The sequence below is a fragment of the Oryx dammah genome, unplaced genomic scaffold (assembly GCF_014754425.2).
Source record: "Oryx dammah isolate SB20612 unplaced genomic scaffold, SCBI_Odam_1.1 HiC_scaffold_9, whole genome shotgun sequence".
NCBI lineage: Eukaryota > Metazoa > Chordata > Mammalia > Artiodactyla > Bovidae > Oryx > Oryx dammah.
Window position 1 is genome coordinate 54,059,954 of NW_024070193.1, and position 23,457 is coordinate 54,083,410.

Here is a 23,457-nt window from a genome sequence, read left to right on the forward strand (position 1 = left end):
TTCCATTGTTTCCCCATCTATTTGCCATGAAATGATGGGACTGGATGCCATGATCTTTGTTTTCTGAATGTTGAGTTTCAAGCCAACTTTTTCATTCTCCTCTTTCCCTTTCATCAAGAGGTTCTTTAGTTCTTCTTCGCTTTCTGCCATAAGGGTGGTGTCATTGCATATCTGAGGTTACTGAGATTTCTCCCGGCAACCTTGATTCCAGCTTGTGCTTCATTCAGCCCAGCATTTCTGGTGGTGCACCCTGTAAAGAAGCAGGGGGACAATATACAGCCTTGACCTACTCCTTTCCCAATTTGTAACCAGTCTGTTGTTCCATGTCCAGTTCTAACTGTTGCTTCCTGACCTGCATACAGATATCTTAGGAGGCAGGTCAGGTGGCCTGGTATTCCCATCTCTTTCAGAATTTTCCACAGTTTATTGTGATCCACACAGTCAAAGGCTTTGGCATAGTCAATAAAGCAGAAGTAAATGTTTTTCTGGAACTCTCTTGCTTTTTCCATGATCCAGTGGATGTTGCCAATTTGATCTCTGGTTCCTCTTGCTTTTCTAAATCCAGCTTGAACATCTGGAAGTTCACAGTTCACGTACTATTGAAGCCTGACTTGGAGAATTTTAAGCATTACTTTACTAGTGTGTGAGATCAGTGCAATTGTGTGACAGTTTGATCATTCTTTGGCATTGCCTTTCTTTGGGATTGGAATGCAAACTGACCTTTTCCAGTCCTGTGGCCACTGCTGAGTTTTCCAAATTTGCTGGCATATTGACTGCAGCACTTTCACAGCATCATCTTTCAGGATTTGAAATAGCTCCACTGGAATTCCATCACCTCCACTAGCTTTGTTCGCACTGATGCTTCCTAAGACCCACTTGACTTCACATTCCAGGATGTCTGGCTCTAGGTGAGTGATCACACCATCGTGATTATCTTGGTCATGAAGATCCTTTTTGTACAGTTCTTCTGTGTATTCTTGCCACCTCTTCTTAATATCTTCTGCTTCTGTTAGGTCCCTACCATTTCTGTCCTTTATCGAGCCCATCTTTGCATGAAATGTTCCCTTGGTATGTCTAGTTTTCTTGAAGAGATCTCTAGTCTTTCCCATACTATTGTTTTCCTCTATTTCTTTGCATTGATCGCTGGGGAAGGCTATCTTATCTCTCCTTGCTATTCTTTGGAACTCTGCATTCAGTTGAGTATATCTTTCCTTTTCTCCTTTAGCTTTCACTCCTCTTCTTTTCATGGCTGTTTATACAGCGTCCTCAGACAGCCATTTTGCCTTTTTGCCTTTCTTTTTCTTGGGGATGGTCTTGATCGCTGTCTCCTGTACAATGTCACAACTTCTGTCCACAGTTCTTCAGGCGCTCTGTCTGTCAGAACTAATCCCTTGATTCTGTTTGTCACTTCAACTGTGTAAAAGATTTGATTTAGGTCATACCTGAATGGTCTAGTGGTTTTCCCTACTTTCTTCAATTTTAGTCTGAATTTGGCAATAAGGAGTTCATGATCTGAGCCACAGTCAGCTCCCGGTCTTGTTTTTGCTGACTGTAATGAGCTTCTCCATCTTTGGCAGCAAAGAATATAATCCGTCTGATTTCGGTATTGACCATCTGGTGATGTCCATGTATAGAGTCTTCTTTTGTGTTGTTGGAAGAGGGTGTTTGCTATGACCAGTGCATTCTCTTGGCAAAACTCTGTTAGCCTTTGCCCTGCTTCATTCTGTACTCCAAGGCCAAATTTGCCTGTTACCCCAGATATTTCTTGACTTCCTATTTTTGCATTCCAGTCCCCTATAATGAAAAGAACATCTTTTTTCGGTGTTAGTTCTAGAAGGTCTTGTAGGCCTTCATAGAACCATTTAGCTTTAGCTTCTTCAGCATTACTGGTCGGGGCATAGACTTGGATTACTGTGATATTGAATGGTTTGCCTTGGAAACGAACAGAGATCATTCTGTCGTTTTTGAGATTGCATCCAAGTACTGCATTTCGGACTCTTTTGTTGACCATGATGGCTACTCCATTTCTTCTAGGGGATTCCTGCCCACAGTAGTAGATATAATGGTCATCTGAGTTAAATTCACCCATTCCAGTCCATTTTAGTTCGCTGATTCCTAGTATGTCGATGTTCACTCTTGCCATCTCCTGTTTGACCACTTCCAATTTGCCTTGATTCATGGACCTGACATTCCAGGTTCCTATGCAATATTGCTCTTTACAGCATCGGACCTTGCTTCCATCACCAGTCACATCCATAACTGGGTGTCGTTTTTGCTTTGGCTCCATCCCTTCATTCTTTCTGGAGTTATTTCTCCACTGATCTCCAGTAGCATATTGGCCATCTACCGACCTGGGGAGTTCCTCTTCCAGTATCCTATCATTTTGCCTTTTCATACTGTTCATGGGGTTCTCAAGGCAAGAATACTGAAGTGGTTTGCCACTCCCTTCTCCAGTGGACCACGTTTTGTCAGACCTCTCCACCATGACCCGTACCCAGGACTGGGAAACAGACCCTGGGAGGGCACAGACAGAAAGAACCCTGTGCCCACCAGGACCCAGGAGAAAGGAGCAGTGACCCCACAGGAGACTGACCCAGGCTTGCCCGTGAGTGTCCAGGAGTCTGGCGGAGGCGTGGGTCGGCGGTGGCCTGCCGCGGGGTCGGTGGCACTGGGTTGGCAGTGCGTGCGGGACCTTTTGAAGGAGGTCGCCATCATCTCCATTACCTCCACCATAGTGGCCTCAGGTGAATAACAGGGAGGGAACACAGCCCCTTCCATCAACAGAAAATCGGATTAGAGATTGACTGAGCATGGCCCCGCCCATCAGAACAAGACCCCGTTTCCCCCTCAGTCACTCTCACCCATCAGGAAAACGCTTCTAAGAATACCAAGCTTCCAAGATTCTGGTTGTTGCGCTTGAGGCGCCTTTGGTGGCGGGTTGTGGGTGGGGGGCGCTGGGAGAGGTGGGTTGTTTTTCTTTGCCTCACTGCCTTCTTTGTGCTGATCCGGGACATTCCATGAATGCGTTGGTTGGGCTTGAAGTGACAGTTTTCAGCCCTTCATTCTATAAATTAGATGGGTCTACTTGAAATTTTGTACTTAACTTTTAAAATTGATTTTGCTGTGTCGGATCTTTGTTGCAGCATGTGAAATCTAGTTCCCTGACCGGGGATCGAACCCGGGCCCCCTGCGCTGGGAGCATGGAGTCCTCGCCACTGGCCCCGTAGGGAGGTCCCGGGCAGGCTTTAAATGATTGCCTTTAGGCTGTGGCGTGTTTGGCTGTCATCAGATGCCCTTATCAAGTGCTCCATTGTGCCTTGACTTTTCCTAGTTGCTCCTCAGAGACCTCCCTGAATGGTCCCTCAGCGCTGACACTGTTCAGCCCTCCCTGAGGTGACATCACTCTGTGAAAGGAGGCATGGGGCCCTCTGCTTGGCACCCACCGGATTGCTGGGGACATGGCTCATCCAGCCGGTCTGGAAACCCTTGCCCCCCAGAACTCCAGACCAGTGCCCGCCCAGTTAACAGGTCCGTGGGGACAGGCCGGGACTGGTTTGCCCGTGAAGGCTGGCGCCCGGGGCCTGCAGACTAGTGCCCTGGAGTTGCTTTCCCTGCTTCCGTGCTTGCTTTCCAGTGTCAACATCCTGTTGGAATATTTTGGTTCCTCAAAATTATTATAGATATGTCAGTTTCAAAGTCTTCATACTTGGCCTTATGTTTATTGATAAGTCAATTGGTGGGATTTAAAGCAGAAACCTCCCAGCTTGAGGACTAGCCATGGTACGGAAGGCTGGATTATTCACTGTTTTTAAGCTTCTCTCAGCTCTTAGGCCAATTAAAAAGGAGCTTTCATTTGTGAGCCCATTTGCAAGTCTAGTTTTAATATAGTCTTTTATTCATTATTAGGGACAGATTTTTGTATGCAGTCTTGAAAACAGAGTCTTGAGAAGGCATAATTGCTGGTGATTTAATGAGTGAGAACACATTTATGAGTTTTCAGAAAAGAGCCCAGGAAAGTGGTCTCAGCAGTGCAGTAAGTCAGCCTTGCTCTGGGGCTCGCTCCTCTGATTTCAGTGGACTTGAGGGAAATTTCACCTTGGTTTGGGCAGGCGGAGGCTGCCTGCCACCTGGCTCCCCAGCCCCCATGAGCATCACCCATCACCTGACTTTGTGAGTTCGTCTTCATTCCTGAGCGGAAGAAGCACTGCTAAGAATTCACCTGCCCAGAGAGTGGGGCTTCCCTGGTGGCTAAGAGGTTAAAACGTCTGCCTGCAATGCGGGAGACCTGAGTTCAATCCCTGGGTCAGGAAGATCCCCTGGAGAAGGAAACAGCAACCCACTCCAGTACTCTTGCCTGGAGAATCCCATGGACGGAGGAGCCTGGTGGGCTATAGTCCACAGGGTCGCAAAGAGTCGGACACGACTGAGTGACTTCACTTTCACTTTCAGGGAGTGGGGAGTGATCAGTATCCTAGCAGCGTAGCTGTGTGCTCTTAGCTGAGTTTCAGGGGTCACCTTTTCACATCCCCGTGAGGTCTGGGTACCGTTACCCTGCATCAGCTGAGGGGCAGAGGAGTTAAGGTCACCAGGCTGGTGAAGGATGGAGGACTTGGAATGGTGCAGGGGTCCCCAGCCTCCAGGATCTAACGCCTGATAACCTGAGACGGAGATGATGTGATGATAGCAAGAAGGTGCTCGGTAAATGCAAGGTACGTGAATCATCCCCAGACCACCACCCCCAGCCCCCATCCGTGAAAAGAGTTTCTTCCACGAAACCGGTCCCTGGTGCGGTGCCAGTGTTGGGGATTGCTGACCTCAGGTCTCATCTGTGCTCGGTCACGCCCGATTCTTTGCGGCCCCGCGGCCTCCGACTGCAGGCTCATCGTCCATGGGGCTCTCCAGGCGAGAATAGTGCAGCAGGTTGCCATTTCCCACTCCAGAGGATCTCTCCGACCCAGGGATTGAACCCACGTGTCCTGCATTGCAGGCAGATTCTTTACCCCCGAGCCACCTGGGAAGGTCTCATCTAAGACGTTTTTTAAAAAATGGTGACACATGTTGTTGTTTAGTTGCTTCTGACTTTGTGACCTCGTGGACTGCAGCACGCCAGGCCTCCCTGTCCTTCCCTATCTCCCCAAGTTTGCCCAAGTTCATGTCCATTGAATTGGTGATGCTATCTGACCATCTCCAGGCATATGCTCCAGGTAAATACATTCTAAAGAAACTATCACTTGTCTGATCCTAGCTCACCAAGTTTACACTCGTGAAGGAGACAGGAAGACCCAGCACGTGGGGCTCATGGCTGCCGCCCGCTCCTGCTCTGCAGAGGCCACTGTGGGATGTGCTAGTGGGCTGGGGCTGCCGAGGCTGGGAGGGCTGACCACAGACGGGGCCAGTGTGGACGGCAGGGGTGGGGTGGTGCTCTCGGGGACACCTGAGTCCCCTGGGAGGATTGGACTGCCACGTAGTCTGTCAGCGAGGAGGGCAGGGATGGGGGACAGAGAGCCGCCTTCTCTGCGCCCTTGAAGGCAGGTGACGGAGGCACCTGCAGCTTCCTCCTCCTGGTCTCGGGGCCCCTCCTCAGTGCCACAGGCCCTGAGACCTCGAGGCTTCTGAGCAGAACTGGAGCACAGGGGCATCAGTGGGGCCTCATTCTCCCCAGCTTCCACTTCCAGTCCCTCTTAACTTGGTGTCAGATCTGTTTGGCATGAGCTGAAACTTGCCACCTGCCTCTATCTTTAGCAGCTTAATTCTAGGAAGGGCGCAAGTAGTCTTGAAAATGAAAGCAACTCAGGCCTGCCCATACTTCCCCAGGGTCCTGAGCAGAAGCCGTGAGAAGGGACAAGGGTCAGGTCCTCCTGGGAGACAAGGGTCCACCCTCGCCTGCATCTCAGGACAGGGCCCCAGGGGTCACCTGGGGCATCTCGGCTATGGGAGGAGGGACAGTGAGGAGAGAGAGGCCTGAGGCTTGGCTTTGGGGAAGATGCTGTACTTAAGATGGTGCAGAGGTCAGTGTGCTCAGAATTTCGGTGTATCTGATGGAGTGGAGCCGTGTTGCCTGGGCATTTATGTTACAGGGATTCATGTAACATAAGAGAGTGAGAGGGAGAGATTCCAATGTTGCTGCGACCTCTGCCCCTCAGGCCTGCCCCTGTGATCCTGAGTGACCCATAAGCCTGCTTTCCTCAGGGATCTTCCCTTCTCCAGGTACCTGTGTGTGAGCATCCTGCCCCCCCGCCCCACGCAGCTGTTCCCCCCTGGGGTAGACTGTGACCCCCCACCCCCGCCACACACACACTCAGCTGTCCCCTGGGCCACAGCCTGCTGTCTGTGTGCCAGCAGGTCTGACTTGGCAGGACTTCACCCGGGGTGAGTGTGAGGGTTCTGGACGAGCCTGGTTTGTTCCATCCACTGTGGCTCACGGGCGATTCAGGGAGTTTTCAAGAGTAAATTGAGTGACTCCTCCAGCACATCTTTATGTGGGCTTTGGAAACGCCGCACTCGTGACCCCTCTGTATCTTCAGACTCTCTTGGTGAGCTCCCCGGGGCTGACAGGGACACAGCCACACCCACAGTGTCTCTCTGCTGGGCAAATTCCAGCTCGATTGATCGTTGATGTTTTTATTTTAATTTGTTGGCTGTACAGCAAAGTGACTCAGTTATATATATATATATAAATATATACACACACATCCACACACATTCTTTTTCGTATTCTCCTCCGTTACGGTTTATCTCAGGATACTGGATGTAGTTGCCTGTGCTATGCAGTAGGACCTTGCTGTTTATCCATCTGATGTACTCTAGTTTGCATCCGCTCACCCCGGCCTCCCGATCCATCCCTCCCTTAGCCCCCTCTCCCTTGGCGACCACAATTCTGTTCTCCACGTCTGTGAGTCTGCTTATGCTTTGTTGCTCAGTTGCTAAGTTCTATCCAGTTCTTTGGGACCCGATGGACTGCAGCACGCAGTCTGTGTCTCTGTTCCAGGCTTCCCTATCCTTCATCATCTCCTGGAGTTTGCTCAAATTCACGTCCATTGAGTCGCTGATGCCATCCAGCCATCTCATCCTCTGTCGGCCCCTTCTCCTCCTGCCCTCAGTCTTTCCCAGCATCAGGGGCTTTTCCAGTGAGTCAGTTTCTTCACATCAGGTGGCCAAAGTATTGGATCTTCAACTTTAGCATCAGTCCTTCCAATGAATATTCAGGGTTGATTTCCTTTAGGATGGACTGGTTTGATCTCCTTGCAGTCCAAGGGGCTCTCGAGAGTCTTCTCCAGCACCACAATTCAAAAGCATCAATTTTTCAGCACTCAGACTTCTTTATGTTCCAACTCTCACATCTGTACATGACTACTGGAAAAACCATAGCTCTGACTAGACGGACCTTTGTCTGCAAAGTGATGCCTCTGCTTTTTAATATGCTGTCTAGATTTGGCAACGCTTTTTTTTCAAGCAGCAAGCGTCTTTTAATTTCATGGCTATAGTCACTATCTGCAGTGATTTTGGAGCCCAAGTCTCTCACCGTTTCCATATCTATTTGCCATGAAGTGATGGGACCAGATGCCATGATCTTAGTTTTTTGAATGTTGAGCTTTAAGCCAGTTTTTCACTGTCCTTTGTCACCCTCATCAAGAGGCTCTTTATTTCCTCTTTGCTGTCTGCCTTTAGAGTGGTGTCATCTGAGATTGTTGATATTTCTCCTGGCAACCTTGATTCCAGCTTGTGGTCCATCCAGTCTGGCATTTCGCACGATGTATTTTGCATGTAAGTTACATAAGCAGTGAGTCAGAGGTTGCTTCCCTGGTGGCACAGAGGTTAAAGCGTCTGCCCCCAATGCAGAAGACCTGGGTTCGATCCCTGGGTCGGGAAGATCCCCTGAAGAAGGAAATGGCAACCCACTCCAGTATTCTTGCCTGGAGAATCCAATGGACGGAGGAGCTTGGTGGGCTACAGTCCATGAGTCGCAAAGAGTCAGACACGACTGAGCGACTTCACTTTCTTACATAAGCAGAGTGTTTTGTAGATAAGCTCATCTGTGTCATGTTTTAGACCCACATGTAAGTGGTACCATGTGGCGTTTGTCTTTCTCTGCTTGACCTACTTCACACATAGTGTGCTCATCTCTATTTTTATCCATGTTGGTGAAAATGTGACTTTATTCTTTTCATGACTGAGTGGTACCTAGGCCTGTTGATTTAGATGCTTATCTAGCCTCAGAGGGAAGTGCCAGCTGAGTTTTCATTTCTTCACTCTCATTTCATTCATTCATTTCCGAGGAATGCTCAGTGAGTAGTTGTGAAGGCCCTGGAGCCAGGTAGGGTCCCCAGGGCGCATTGAGCCTCCGTATTCTTCCTGGTAGAGGAACCAGAGGCCCAGGGAGGGGACATCACTGATGCCTCTGGTCGTGTGGATCCGGCCGAAGCACACACTGGCTTTCCTGAGGCTCTCGGTGCCCTTGCCCACTGCCAGGCCAGCATGGACAGGAGTGGAGGCAGGAGGGCATTTCTACCGGAAGCAGAGCCCCAGGGTGGGGTGGGAGGCCGGGAAGGCTCTCACACAGAGTGAACCTCAGGAAGCCCGTCCTGCTGGTTCCCAGGCCTCTGCCTGGCAGGGAGGTGCTGGCCCTCAGTGGGGCACCCAGCAGGCTGATACACCGGCTGTCTAGCAGCCCAGGGAGATGGTGCGTGCAGCGGTGCTCACAGCGGTCTCTGAGAACTTGGTCTAAACTATCGTTCTTTTCCCCAGAAAAAGAGAGAACCCCGAATCATTTGCAGTGTGGCACGAGGGTCAGAGCTCTCCAGGTCTAGTGCTCGGCTTCCGGGGCGCACTCCCCTTGGTGGTGGCAGAACAGTGCACTCTGATTTCTAACTTCCTGGGAACCTTTGAGCCTGTCCCTGTTGCCCTCAGGGTAAGGGCATAACTTGTCAACAGGCTTTTAGAAGTTTAAAGGTGCAGTCTGGCCCCTGTAGACGGAGCAGCCTCCACACCTCTGCCCACCGCCTGCCTTTCTCCCCCGGGGGCCTTTTCTCAGCCCCCTTCCCCCCACCTTGTGCTCACCTGGCTTCTTCCCACTGCAGGGCCTTTGCACACGCCGTCCTCAGCCTGATCCTCTCCCCTGCCCTCCTCCCCAGCTCAGCCCTTAGCCCAGCTCCTGCGTCCCCTCCCCAGGGGAGCCTCTCCTGCCAGGTCAGCTCCTCCCCGTCCCTCCTCATCACAGTCATGGCTCTGCTGGCACCTCACTCACACCCACCTGTCTTTTCACCTTCTTGAGGGCAGAGAATGAGTCTGTCTTGTTCACGTGTGTTCCTGGTGCCTGACTTGCAGTAGAGGCACGGCACACAGAGGACTGGCAGGGAGGCGGCTGCCAGAGGCGCCTGTGCAGAGGCGGGAGGCGTGACGTCCGTGGCCTGAGCAGGTTTGGTTTCTCATCTTTGCACTGGTCCCCAGTGATGCTGCAAGCTCAGCCTCTATGCCTGGTGCCAAATCAAATCTCAGAGGCCAAGTTCTGGGTGAAGTAGAAGAGAACAGCTTTATTGCTTTGCCCAGCAAAGGAGGACACAGCGGATTCCTGGCCTCCAAGCTGTGCATCCCAACCTGGGAGGATGGGGTGAGGAGTTGGGTAGCTCAGGGGTGGGGCTGCTCACAAGATGAGGCTGTGTGCAGGGTCCACACGTCTACTCTGTATGTCTGTGTCTCTGTTCCTGCCCTGGAGCTAGTTCCATCTGCGCTGTGTTTCCAGATTCCGGGTATGCGTGTTAATATGTGGTATTTGTTTTTCTCTTTCTGACTGACGTCACTCTGCACGACAGGCTAGGTCTGTCCACATATCTATGAATGGCTGTTTCACTCTTTTTATGGCTGATATTCCTCTGGATGCGTGTGCCGCATCTCCGCAGTCCATTCCTCCACCGGTGGACGTGCAGGTTCCCAGGTCCTGGCCGCAGTCAGCAGCAACGCTGCTCCTTTCTTGGTTAGCAACTGTGTGGGTTTGCCCCTTGGACCTCTGGGGAGGTTGGGGAGGCTGGAGTCTTGCCGATGAGGAACGGGGGGCACGAAGCCCCGCAGGGTCCCACCGGGTTTGACCAGCTGCCCTTCCGTCGTGGGCGAGCCCGCTGCACCGTCTTCCCCCAGGCGCGCTGCGGCTCCTGGAGCACGGAGAGGAGTACGTGTTCACCCTGCCCAGCGCCTACGCCCGGTCCATCCTCACCCTCCCGTGGGCGGAGCTCGGAGGCAAAGTCAGCATCACCTGCGCCAAGACCGGCTACTCGGCCACCGTCATCTTCCACACGAAGCCTTTCTACGGGGGCAAGGTCCACAGGTAGGCGGTGGCAGGGGCCGGGCCTGTGTCCGTCTGATCACGAGGCCCCAGGCCTCTTCTCTCCATCCGAAGCCTGGGTTCCAGCCGGGAGATGCACTGATAATCAAAATCCAGTTAAGGGATCTTTTTCAGATGACGGCTCTCCTGGGGCAGAGCTCTGGACCCTTCCCGGCCTGGTGAGCTGCTGGCGGAGCACAGAGCAGAGAGCAGAGAGCTTCTGGGGTTACTGTCGCCTCTCGCTCCCCAGGCCTCCGCCTGACCTGTTCTGATACAGCTGGTCCATGAGCTCCACACAACATCCTGAATCCTGTGTCTTTGAGAGCAGGACTGTTTCTCTCCTTTGGGAAGCTAGGAAGCATGCCTTTAGAAGAGGAAGGAGAGGGCTTGGAGCGGAGCTTCACCTCGTTTTCATGGTTCTGGTTATAAGATTCTCTCCCTTTGGAGCAGATCACTGGATAAGCAAAGGAGGACTTTCTTATGCCTTTCTCTTGGAAAGTTGTCCTGGGTGGCGTTCACCTAGGGGTGTTGGAGTGTCCCCTGGGAAGTGGATGCCCTCCTGGCCATTTTGGAGCTGGACACACTGGCTCCTAAGAGCCGATTGTGTGCGTTTCTCCCCCGCTCTGCGGCTCCTCGTCCTGCCTGATGGCTTGAGATCCACCAAGGTTGGGGCAGGGAAGAAATTCACAGAAGGGCTGCAAACCGGGTGTTTCCCTCGTGGTGAGCCTGTTATTAGAGCATTACCAGCACAACACAGACACCCTTCCCGCAGGATCTGCCAGAGGATCCGGGGTGCACCCTGGGCCCCCAGCTGTGTCCAAGCTCAGGGGGAACGCTTCCAGGCCTGTGTTCAGAAACTCCACATTCATCCAGAGTGTGGATGAAAAGAGGAAAAGAGGCTCCTCCACCTCCCATTCCTGCTGTGTTATTCTTCCCGCAGCAGGCTCCTAGGGAGAGGGAGTGGGCTCTGCCTTCACCCAGAGCTGAGCCCGAGTCCCCGGGCAGGGTGGGTGAGGCAAGAGGCCACGCACCTCCACCAGGGCCCTCGTACACCAGGCTGCAGGGAGTCACCCTCGATGAGAGATTGAAAAGTTCTCCTGAGTCTTTTATGTTCTTTTGGTGGTTGAAATGTACACTATTATTACTATTATTATTACTAAAAAAAATTTTTTTGCCGCACCCCACAGCATGCAGGATCTAGTTCCCTTACCAGCGACCCCAGTTCCAGCAGGGTCAAACCCACCACCTTGCAGTGGAAGTGTGGAATTTTAACCACTGGACCGCCAGAGAGGTCCCAAAATGTACACTGTTAGATGCTATTTGAGGAAGAAGGGTCATTTCCACTGCAATAATAACATTTTGCAAAACCTTTGCATGTTTATCAAAACTAAGAAATTGATGAGATTCAACTAAACAACTCACAATAAAGAGCAATAAAGCATGTATAATTTTAAGCTGCCTAATTTATTGTCAAAAATCAGTAAAGCAATATTAATTAAAAACAAACCAAGAAAACTGAGGAGGGAATAAATTAGGACTTTGGGATTAACATATACATACTTTATATAAAACAGGTAAACAACAAGGACCTCCTGTATAGCACAGGGAACTCTACTCAGTATCTTATTATAAACCTATAAGTGAAAAGAATCTGAAAAAAAATATATACATGTTCATATATGTGTGTGTAAACTATATGAATCACTGTTTTCTTGAAACTAACACACATTGTAAATTAAGAATACTTCAATTAAAAAAGCTAAGCAGTTAACATTGCTGCGTCCTTAGACTTTATTCAGACCTACCTGTTTGCTCACTGATGCTTTCCTTATCTGCTCAAGAATGTTAGATCACATTTTAAGAGCTAGTCTTTGAGCAAAAGAGCAGCCCCATTAAAAAAAAAAATCTCTCGATGTGAGCACACCTTTTGAAGTCAGTCTGTGTTCTGATAATCTCACAAAGTGTGTTCATTGCACTCTTCGTTTGTTCAGGGTCACAGCAGAAGTGAAGCACAACCCCACCAACACCATTGTGTGCAAAGCCCATGGGGAGTGGAATGGGACCCTGGAGTTCACCTACAACAACGGGGAGACCAAAGTCATCGACACGACCACACTGCCCGTGTACCCCAAGAAGATCCGCCCCCTGGAGAAGCAGGGCCCCATGGAGTCCAGGTGGGGACCAAGCTTTGCTGACCTTAGCACATGACCCAAGGGGCAGAGAGGACGTCTCAGGGGACGGGGCCAGAATCATGTTCTGATTCCTTTAGAAACTGGAGTTATCCTCTGGGCATCAGTTCGGAATAGACCGGTTGTTGTTTTCAGTTTATTGTTCTGCAGTCATGGGGTAGAATGTGAAGACAGCCCGCCCGGACTTTACTGCCTGTCTTACAAGAATTTGTCAGCTCTGCTGGTCTGTTACTTAATCACTAAGTTAAGTACAGAGCGATGCTAGTAATCAAAAAACTGTGCAATTAAGCAGTGAGATACTTTTATTTTCTTAGCTGTGAAAAAATTGACACTGGGTCTCGTGCGGGCAGGTGCCGTGTGTGCCGCAGGGACTGGAAGCTTTAAATTTGCGACTTCCCGTTATCTTGTAGTCTGCTTCTGGGAATCTCATCTAAGGGAGACTCCTTCAGTTCACAAAAGGTTTTAAACATGAAATTTTTTTTTTTTTAATTAAACAACAGACAGAAACCATCTAACAGTGCAGTGATTTGGAGAATGGTTAAGTGAGTAAAGGAGAATCCACTCACATGAATATTCTGTAGCCACTTAACGTGATATTTATGCAAGTACAGAAGCAGAGTCTCCTGGAAATATGCCATTAAAATTTTTAAATCCAGGAGTTCAGCCAAGTTTGCCCCACAAGCCAGATCGCACCTTGTAAACGATTTTTGTAAAATTTTATGGGAACACCGCCGTGTTCATCTGTTTGCGGCCACCGTCTTGCGACAATACTAGTGAAACGGCCTGCAAAGCCTAAAATGTTGCCTCTCTGGCCCTCACAGGAGAACGTTTGCTGGCCCCTGCTCTCATCGAAAAGCATGCTGCTCTATAGAAAGATGACGTGGGATTAAAATGAAATCACAGATGACCCCATGAAAGGGTTTGCCGTGACCAGAAAAGTTTGCCACCAAATTGGAAAAGTGCTTATTATGTGGAAATGAGCCAGGGGTCCCAGTGTGTGTAAATAATACGGTGTCACCGAACTTACTAGAAAGAGGGCTGCGGTGTCCTGGAAATCTGGCTTTGAGCTGGGAGTCGTCCACTGGTGCTCGTTGATGAGAGTGTCACCTCCGTGTCAGAAGGGAGGGCGTGAACCCAGCCCAGTGAGCTGTGATGGGACGCGTCCCCCACCCACGTGGCCTCTGATGATGCCGCCCCCCAGTCAGGATCCCTGTGGTTCCTGTCACAGCCCCCCTTATTTCTGGCGTGGCTGTTGAGCACTAAACTCTGATTCCCTGAGCTAAGCTTCCAAGGATGTCCGTGGCTTAGCTGGTCCTTTGGAAGCCTCTTCGAGCGGGGGAGCTCAGGCCCCTGCCTGGAGCAGAGCGGATGGGGGGTGGAGTGTGGAACGGGAGAGGGGCGGGGGTTGACGCTTCTTGTCTCACACACGTGGACTTCCTGGCACCTAGAGCTGGGCCTTCGGCAAACCCAGCCACCCACCTTGTTTTCTCGTGGTGGGAATGGCCCAGAGGTGCGGCACCTGCCGTTTGGAGCACCTGAGCCCGCTTACATGCCCTGCAGAGACCAAGGAAGGACCGCCCAGTTGCCTTGGCCCCACAGGGGCTCGGCCCCCCTCCCTGCCGCCCCGTGGAAGGGAGCCCCTGCTGCATTGCGGGAAGAGAAGCTGCTTTTCATCGGGCACCCCCGTCAGCGTGCTCACGATGCCCCGAGCCTGGCCCGCCTGCTGCTGCTGGCCGCCCCGGCCTCCAGGACCTCCCTGCTCTCAGCAACGGCTCCCTGGGCTTCCTTTTCGCTTTGCACACTGACCTGCTCCTGCCCTCCCAGCCCTGGAGGCTTTTCTGCCCTACATTTCGGCCTGAAGTTCAGCGCCTTCCCCAGTGAGCCCTGGCCTTGCCTCTCCAAGGGTTCCTGGGTGGAGCCTGTGAATGAATGGGCAGAGCCCTTGAAGTGGGGCCACTCCTTGCTCACCACCCCATCTCCAGCCATGGGGGCTCTCTGCCCTCTAGTTTTGAGGCCACTGTCCTATGATGGGACTTGTCAGGGGAAGTCCTGCCCTGGGAGCACCCCCACCCTAGATGTCCAGGCACCTGGTCATTCCCTCTGCACGAGATGTGTGTTGAAGGTGGGGGCAATGGAAAAGCCAGTTTGAGGCAGCAACCAGCCTGCCCTGTCTGCTTCCCCACCCCCTTTTCCTCTTTGAGCCCACCTCTTCCCCGCTAAGCTCTCAGGATGCGGTAGAAAGAGCGAGGGCTGGGAGCCTGGTTGGACCTGGCTTCCTGCCCCGCTCCAGAGCTTTCTCCTGTGTACGCTGGGAGCCGGGATGCCACTGTCCCCAGCACTTTGTGGGGTGGGCACTGACTGGGACGGGGGCGGGCAGTCTGGCCTCTGCAGCCTGAGCCCAGCTCCCATCCTGGACTCGGATTCCCCAGGAGGCCGCTGTCTTGGACGGCTTGGCCGCTCCACTGCTGACTCCCTGGCCTAGGAGCTAACAGGGCGCCTGTGCTCAGCCTGCTGCAGAGGCATCCGTGTCCCCCAAGCCAGGCAGGGGTGCTCTCTGTGGAGAAGTCTGCTGTTTCCTTTGTGCGGAATCTGGGCGGGTTCTGATACGAGAAAGTAAGGAAGTGACCCTTCACCTGAATGTGGGTCCCCGCCCCAACTCAGCTCCAGGACAGAGTGGGACTAGCGGGGAGGTGTTTCCTCAGGAGGGAAGCTGATGGCTTCTCCAGGAAACGAATGAATGAAGGAGTCTAACTTTACATGCAGACACGGGCAGGTGGTGGATCCTCTGGTGTCTGTAACTCCTAGTCTGGGCTTCCCCTGCGGGAGCAGCCGCTGTCTACATCCATCAACTTGCTGACCTCGGGCAGGTGGCTGCCCTGGGTGTTGGTCACCTTTTCTCTGCTTTAGGATGTGGTCCTAACATCACATCTGTGTCACTGGGGTGTTGTGGTGATGAGTTATAGTGTACACTGCTTATAAACAAGGTACCTGCCGCGTGGAAGGGTCTGCGTGGATTCTGTCTGTAGGAGCGGCAGGATTCCTCCCATCACCCCTAGACTGGTCCCCTGGCGCTCAGAGCCCGGGAGGGTAGAGGGGATTCAGGGTTGGGTGCAGATGGGGCCTCGGGATCACAGCCTCGGGCCGCTGGCCGTGCCTGACTGCTAACTGTGCCCCCCATGTTCCCCCAGGAACCTCTGGCGGGAGGTGACCCGGTGCCTGCGCCTGGGGGACATGGAGGCGGCCACCGAGCAGAAGCGGCGGCTGGAGGAGAAGCAGCGGGCGGAGGAGCGGAAGCGGGAGAACCTCCGCACGCCCTGGCGGCCCAAGTACTTCATCCAGGAGGTGACCCGGCCGGCGGGGTGGGCGGGCTGTCCGGTATCCGCCGTGGGACGGGCAGGGAGGGCGGGGGAGGGCTGGGCATGGCGGCCGCTGGCCCCGGGGCCCTGAGTGCCGGCGCTCTCAGGTTTCCTTTAGAGGAGCGCCCCTGCCGGTGGGGAGGCGCGCAGAGGGGGCGCGCTCTGGGCACCTAGCGCTTCACAGAGGCCGCAGACTGCTGCTCCGTCTTCTATAGCGAGTTAATGGGAAAGGCCTGGCCAGCCCATCTTCTCACCTAGGGAGGTTGGAACCTTCCTATGACAAGCACCTTTTTAGAGCTTTGCCTCTTGTGGGGCCAGTGGAATGGACTTGGAGGGAGAGACCGGTGGGGGTTGGGGAGGGTTGTCCCAGGTCACCAGCAATCCTGGGGAAACCACCCCCAGCCTGCTGGCCCACCTGCTGGTCAGAGCACCACGTGCCCAGGTGTTTGTGGCTCAGCTGGGCGGCGTCCTGAGGACAGAACTGGGAACGACAGAAGCACGGGAGCCGCAGAGTTTCAGGCAGGCAGCCAAGAGTCTGAGACAGTCGATGAGAGAAACAGGCCGGTGGGGACCAGACCTGTCTGTACTCAAAGGGGTGGATGCTACTCACCTCCAGGCCATCACAGGCCGATTCCCCAGTTTTCACTAGAAGCCAGAAATCAGAATTTCTGAGAGATCAGATACTCAGCTGGTGACGAGGAATCTGTAAAAGTTTAAACACTGAGAGCCAGTGGCAGTCTGTCTGGACTTTCCGTGTCTGGGCGCTGGCGGTGTCTTGACTTGCGCTCCGTGGAAGGATGGGCCAAGTAGCCGGAAGGCTGCAGGGAGAGAGGCTGACCATGAGGTGGGCTGGAACCAGGGCTGTGGGCTGAGCGTTGGCGTCACGGTTGGCCGCTGCTTTAGACAGGAAGCCTGCTGGGGGACACTGGGAGTGGTCCCTGTCTGGAGGGCTTGCCCAGGGCAGGCGACTCTCTATTAGTCAGAGTTCCCCAGAGAAACAGCACAGAACCAACAGGGGATAGGCGCTCGTGTAGATCTATGATGAGATGGTGGGGGTTGCAAAGCCACGAGATCTCTGGGTCGCAAGCTTGAACTGCAGGAGAGCCAGTGGTTTATTTAATCCAAAGCCTGAGACCGAGGGAGCTGATGGTGTGAACCTCAGCTCAAGGGCAGAAGTCCAGATGAGTGAGGCAAGACAGACAAGGCCGATCCTCACCTCCTCCCTCTCCGGTTCCACTCCGGCCAGGGGAGATGGGGCTATCCTCTCCCCTGCATGGGGGCAGGGTGTCTACCGCACCCCACCCACCAACCCACATGCCACCCTCCTCCAGAAACACCCTTGCTCTCAGGCTCAGAAACAAACTTAACTCGGGGCCGGTCACATCGACACATCAAAATAGCCATCACGGGATCCCCCAGGATCCGACCGTGAGCTAGATCTCGTCTCCCAGAGACAACTACTCGGCTTGGCTTCTGAGGCACGCTGCATATGAAGAAGTAAAATGACAGCAAGCCCCATTCTTTCTCCCGCTAGAGGGTGTATAAAATCCAGTCCATCTCTAACAGGCTTGAGGACACCTAAAGGGTGCAGACAGCCCAGCCTGGTTGCTGTGCAGTGCGCTCCTCGAGCTGGTGCTGAGCCCAGGCCGCCGGGAGTCTCGGCTTTTCCTCACCAGTACCACATGTGACGTGTCGTCTCCTGGGGCTGCTGGCGTGTTTGGGGCTGCCGCCTGCTGTGTGCCTTTAACGGGCTGGGAAGTCATTGCTTTGGGCAGATTCCTCCTACTCAGGCCCTTGGGTTTTCTCTTCCCTGTCCGTTCATCCAAATACCTTCCTTTTTCCCTCCTGTCCTGCCCTTTCAAGGTGCTTTTTCTTTTGGGGCCAATTAATCTTCCTTGATGGAAACCAACCGTCTGCCTCCTCTTTGTTGTTTTGGTCATTTCCTGGGGTTTCCTCCTGAAGTGGCAGATGTGCAGGTCCCGTGGGTCTAGGAGGGGTGGTGAGACCAGCAGCGTGGCTGGGCTGTGCGCCGTGAGGAGCGAGGCAGGGGCACAGGCCGGTGGGAGCCAGCGCTGCTCTGCAGGGTCCTAGGGGCTGGGCGGGGAGGACCCCTTTGCTTCTGCCCTCGACTCGCCGACAGGTCTCCACGTACTGATGAGTCCTCCTGTCTCTTGCAGGGTGACGGCTGGGTGTACTTCAACCCCCTGTGGAAGGCACACTGATGGGTGGAGATTCAGAGCTTTCAGAAATAGCCCTGATTTTGTAGCAATTAAAGTGGTACGGTGTCAAGGTTCTGGTCTTCCCTGAGGCCCCCTGAGAGCACTCAAGACGCGGCACCTGAGAGAGATTCTGTTGTGAGCGATGCGCCCCCAGACTCTGCCCTGGGATCGAGCTTATTCAAGAGCCATTTGGGCTTGTGTGTGCACATGTGTCTGTGCGCAGAGCTCCCCACACACCGTCTGTTCACATGCACGCGCCCCGTCTGCTGGGTATCGCTATACATGGGAATCCCGCACTTACCAACAGCAACGCGGGTGATTATGAGCTCCTTTTTATTAATACGGTTTCAAGTTTTCTAATTTTCACTTTTGCCAAAAAACGTTTTGCACCCACAAAGTATCCTCCAGTTGATGAGTCCTGTCCAGACGAAGGTGAACGGGCGTGGCCGGACTGCCGTCCGTCTGGTGGAAGGTGGCCGCTGCTTCCCGTTATGGCTGGGATTCCCACTCTGCCCCCAACTTCGTTGTTTGTTTGTCCATGCTCAAGACAGATCATCTGCAGCTCCTGTGGGATGGGGAGTAGGCTGGAGTCTTCCCAGATGGAGCGCCCCTCCGGGGGAGCCACAGCCAGGCCTGCCTTGGGATGGTCCTCCCACGTCCTTGCCCCAGAAGCTCTCTGATGATTTATGCTCAAAGCGCTAGTCATACAGTTTTCAGAAGCTGCTGCTTTCATGGTAGAAAACAAGTCCTATGGAGACTTCAGTACTTTTATTTTTGGGAAAAGGGCTTTAGATGTGAGACATACGCATACACGTACAAGCATGCACTGCTGCAGCCTTGTATTTCGTTTGGGGAAGGAGAAAAGAATACCCAGTGAATTTCTTTCTTTCTTTCTTTTTTTTTTTTTTAGTGCATCTCCCTCTCTTGTTTGACCCAAACTCTGCAAGGAAACCACTGTGATTAAAACATCCATACAGCCTGCCTAAGTGTTCATGGTTTCAGTTCAGTCTCAGTCTTCAGCCTTTACAAATGTGGTCAGGACATGACCAGAACATAAAGCAAGGAGAAAATGAAGTACTTGATCTTTGCTCAATGCTTAATTTATTTTTTACTGTGCCACTCTGAGAATATTTATACAAGCCAGTAGCATGAATGCTTCTCTGTAGTAATACTAATTCTGTGCCTTTTGTCTGCTTTCTTAAGACCAGTTGTTCACACTTTGTAGACATTAGACAAATATATTTCGATTAAATACTATACTTATCTGCGTGTCTGTGCTTGATTTTTAGGGATTCCAAAGTTCTGTTGGAATTGGTGGCTCTGCATGAACTCATATTTTATTGATTAGTGTTCATTTGATGTGAATAGCCATTATGTTTCCATCAAAACAGTGTTTTAAACACATTAAATATTATATATGGATATTTTCTCATAAGGTCATAAAATTTAACATATCCAGGGAATGATCTTGTTTTGAGAAGCGACTTATCAGGCAAAATGATAAGGTAAGCCTGTTCTGGTTCATTGTCTAAAGACATCTGGGAGAAGGAAGTGGAATCATTTTATTTCTGAGAGGGAAAGCAGAATAGATGTATTCTGAGAGGAAAATCTTTAATGAGGAGACTGCAAAGTAATCACTGTGGTGTTTTTAGATGTTCCAGTGTTACGCCAGCTTAAACCATCTGGGAGGTAAAAAATGGAGATCCATCACTTTTCCTTTTTTTGGTCATGGCGGGGAGTTCATTTGGCCTTTTAAAATATTGTGAAACATCATATAAAGAATTACATAAAACATATTACAGTTTCAGGAATAATTATAAACAAACACCCATGTACCCACTGCCTAGGGAAAGAAACCTGTTCGCCCACACCTTGAAAGCCACCTTTGTGCCTCTGCAGAATTGTGTTGTTTTTACAATCATCCTAATGGGTGTGAACAGGTATCTTATTGTGGGTTTGACTTGCATTTCCCTAATGATTTTTAGTGATGTTGACCGTCTTTCCCATGTATTTCTTGACCATCTGTGTATCTCCTGGAGAAATGTCCCTTAAAGTCCTTTGGACAGTTTCTGATTGTGTTCTTTTATATATTGTTAATAGACATGATTTGCAAATATTTCCTCCCATTCTGTGGGTTGCCTTTTCATTCTGTTGATAACTGTCCTTTGATGTACAAAAGTATTTAACTTTGATGAAGTCCAGTTTTTTCCCGGGTCTCCCAGATGGCTAGTCTTGTGCTTTGGATATCATATCCAAGAAATTATTGCCAAATCTGCTTTCATGGAGCTTTGCCCTTATGTTGTCTTCTAAGAGTTTCATAGTTTTAGCTCTTATGTTTTACATTTTTTATCCAGTTCAAGTGAAATTTTGTATATGGTATTAGGTAAGTGTCCAATTTTATGACTCTGCATATCCTGTTTTCCTGGGACCATTTGTTGGAAACACTCGTTTTCCCATTGAATGGTTGTCTTATCGAAAATCATTTCATCATCTGTGAAGGGTTTATTCCTGGACTCCCTAGTCTGTTCCATTGGTATATGTCTGTGATTTTATGCCAGTACCAGTTTTGAAATCTGGAAGTTAGACTTTCTCTATTTTGTTTCAGTTCAATCGCTCAGTCATATCTGACTCCATGGACTGTAGCCAGTCAGTCTTCCCTGTCCATCATCAACTCCTGGAGCTTGCTCAAACTCATATCCATCGAGTTGGTGATGCCATCCAACCACCTCATCCTCTGTCATCCCCTTCTGCCCTGCTTTCAATCTTTCCCAGCATCAGGGTCTTTTCCAGTGAGTCAGCTCTTCGCATCAGGTGGCCAAAGAATTGGAGTTTCAGCTTCAACATCAGTTCTCCCAGTGAACATTCAGGACTGATTTCTTTTAGGATGGACTGGTTTGATCTCTTTGCAATCCAGGGGACTCTCAAGAGAGTCTTCTCCAGCACTACAGTTCAAAAGCATCATCAGTTTTTCGGTGCTCAGCTTTCTTTATAATCCAACTCTCATATCCATACATGATCACTGGAAAAAACATAGCTTAGACTAGACACTTTTGTTGGCAAAGTAGTGTCTCTGCTTTTTAATATGCTGTCTAGGTTGGTCATAGCTTTTCTTCCAAGGAGTAAGCATCTTTTAACTTCATGGCTGCAGTCACCATCTGCAGTGATTTTGAAGCCCAAGAAAATAAAGTCTGTTCCTGTTTCTATTGCTTCCCCATCTATTTGCCATGAAGTGATGGGACCAGATGCCATGATCTTAGTTTTCTGAATGTTGAGCTTTAAGCCAACTTTTTCACTCTCCTCTTTCACTTTCATCAAGAGGCTCTTTAGTTCTTCTTCTCTTTCTGCCATAAGGGTGGTGTCATTGCATATCTGAGGTTATTGATATTTCTCCCAGCAATCTTGATTCCAGCTTGTGCTTCCTCCAGCCCAGTGTTTCTCATGGTGTACTCTGCATATAATTAAATAAGCAGGGTGACAATATACAGCCTTGACGTACTCCTTTCCCAATTTGGAACCAATCTGTTGTTCCATGTCCAGTTCTAACTGTTGCTTCCTGACCTGCATATAGGTTTCTCAAGAGGCAGGTCAGGTGGTCTGGTATTCCCATCTCCTTCAGAATTTTCTACAGTTTATTGTGATCCACACAGTCAAAGCCTTTGGCATAGTCAATAAAGCAGAAGTGGATGTTTTTCTGGAACTCTCTTGCTTTTTCCATGATCCAATGGATGTTGACAATTTGATCTCTGGTTCCTCTGTCTTTTCTAAAACCAGCTTGAACATCTGGAAGTTCACAGTTCAAGTACTGTTGAAGCCTGGCTTGGAGAACTTTGAGCATTACTTTACTAGTATGTGAGATGTCAATAACCTCAGATATGCAGATGACACCATCCTTACGGCAGAAAGTGAAGAGGAACTAAAAAGCTTCAATGAAAGTGAAAGAGAGTGAAAAAGTTGGCTTAAAGCTCAACATTCAGAAAACAAAGATCATGGCATCTGGTCCCATCACTGCATGGCAAATTGATGGGGAAACAGTGGAAACAGTGTCAGACTTTATTTTGGGGGGCTCCAAAATCACTGCAGATGGTGACTGCAGCCATGAAATTAAAAGACGCTTACTCCTTAGAAGGAAAGTTATGACCAACCTAGACAGCATATTAAAAAGGAGAGATATTACTTTGCCAACAAAGGTCCATCTACTCAAGGCTATGGTTTTTCCAGTGGTCATGTATGGATGTGAGAGTTGGATTATAAAGAAAGCTGAGTGCCGAAGAATTGATGCTTTTGAACTGTGGTGTTGGAGAAGACTGTTGAGAATACCTTGGACTGCAAGGAGATCCAACCAATCCATGCTAAAGGAGACCAGTCCTGGGTGTTCATTGGAAGGACTGATGCTGAGGCTGAAACTCCAATACTTTGGCCACCTCATGCAAAGAGTTGACTCACTGGAAAAGACCCTGATGCTGGGAGGGATTGTGGGCAGGAGGAGAAGGGGACGACAGGATGAGATGGTTGGATGACATCACCAATTCAATGCACATGAGTTTGGGTGAACTCCGGGAGTTGGTGATGGACAGAGAGGCCTGTGTGCTGTGATTTATGGGGTTGCAAAGTCGGACATGACTGAGCGACTGAAATGAACTGAGATGAGTGCAGTTGTGCGGTAGTTTGAGCATTCTTTGGCATTGTCTTTCTCTGGGATTGGAATGAAAACTGGCCTTGTCCAGTCCTGTGGCCACTGCTGAGTTTTCCAAATTTGCTGGCATATTGAGTGCAGCACTTTCACAGCATCTTCTTTCAGGATTTGAAATAGCTCGACTGGAATTCCATCACCTCCACTAGCTTTGTTCGTAGTGATGCTTCCTAAGGCCCACTTGACTTCGGACTCCAGGATGTCTGGCTCTAGGTGAGTGCTCACACCGTCATGGTTATCTGGGTCGTGAAGGTCTTTTTTGTGCAGCTCTTCTGTGTATTCTTGCCACCTCTTCTTAGTATCTTCAGCTTCTGTCAGGTCCACACCATTTCTGTCCTTTATTGTGCTCACCTTTGCATGAAATATATTGTTTACTTCTATGCTAATCTTTACCCACTCCAGTGTTCTTGCCTGGAGGATCCCAGGGACAGGAGAGCCTGGTGGGCTGCCGTCTATGGGGTCACACAGAGTTGGACACAACTGAAGTGACTTAGCAATAGCAATGCTTATCTTTTATTAGTTCCCTCTGTTAGCTATGGATTTAGTTTTATTTAGCTTGTTTGTTTACATCTTAAGGTTCAAAGGTTACTGATCTCAGAGCTTTACAAACGCAAGTATTTATAGCTGTATATTTCCCCATTAACACCATTTTTGCAGCATCCCATACATTTTGGTATGTGTTTTTATT

At 50.6% G+C, this 23,457-nt stretch overlaps 1 protein-coding gene across 1 annotated transcript in view; it reads left to right on the forward strand.

The window, feature by feature from the left end:
- OSBPL10 (oxysterol binding protein like 10) overlaps window positions 1-19,344 on the forward strand; it is a 326,754-nt gene extending 307,410 nt beyond the window's left edge. The window contains exons 9-12 of the mRNA XM_040246324.1: window positions 10,132-10,318; window positions 12,307-12,489; window positions 15,693-15,846; window positions 18,038-19,344. Coding sequence (XP_040102258.1) covers window positions 10,132-10,318; window positions 12,307-12,489; window positions 15,693-15,846; window positions 18,038-18,082 — 569 coding nt within the window. The 3' untranslated portion in view covers window positions 18,083-19,344. The remainder of the gene's footprint in view (window positions 1-10,131; window positions 10,319-12,306; window positions 12,490-15,692; window positions 15,847-18,037) is intronic.
- The last annotated feature ends 4,113 nt before the right edge of the window (window positions 19,345-23,457 follow it).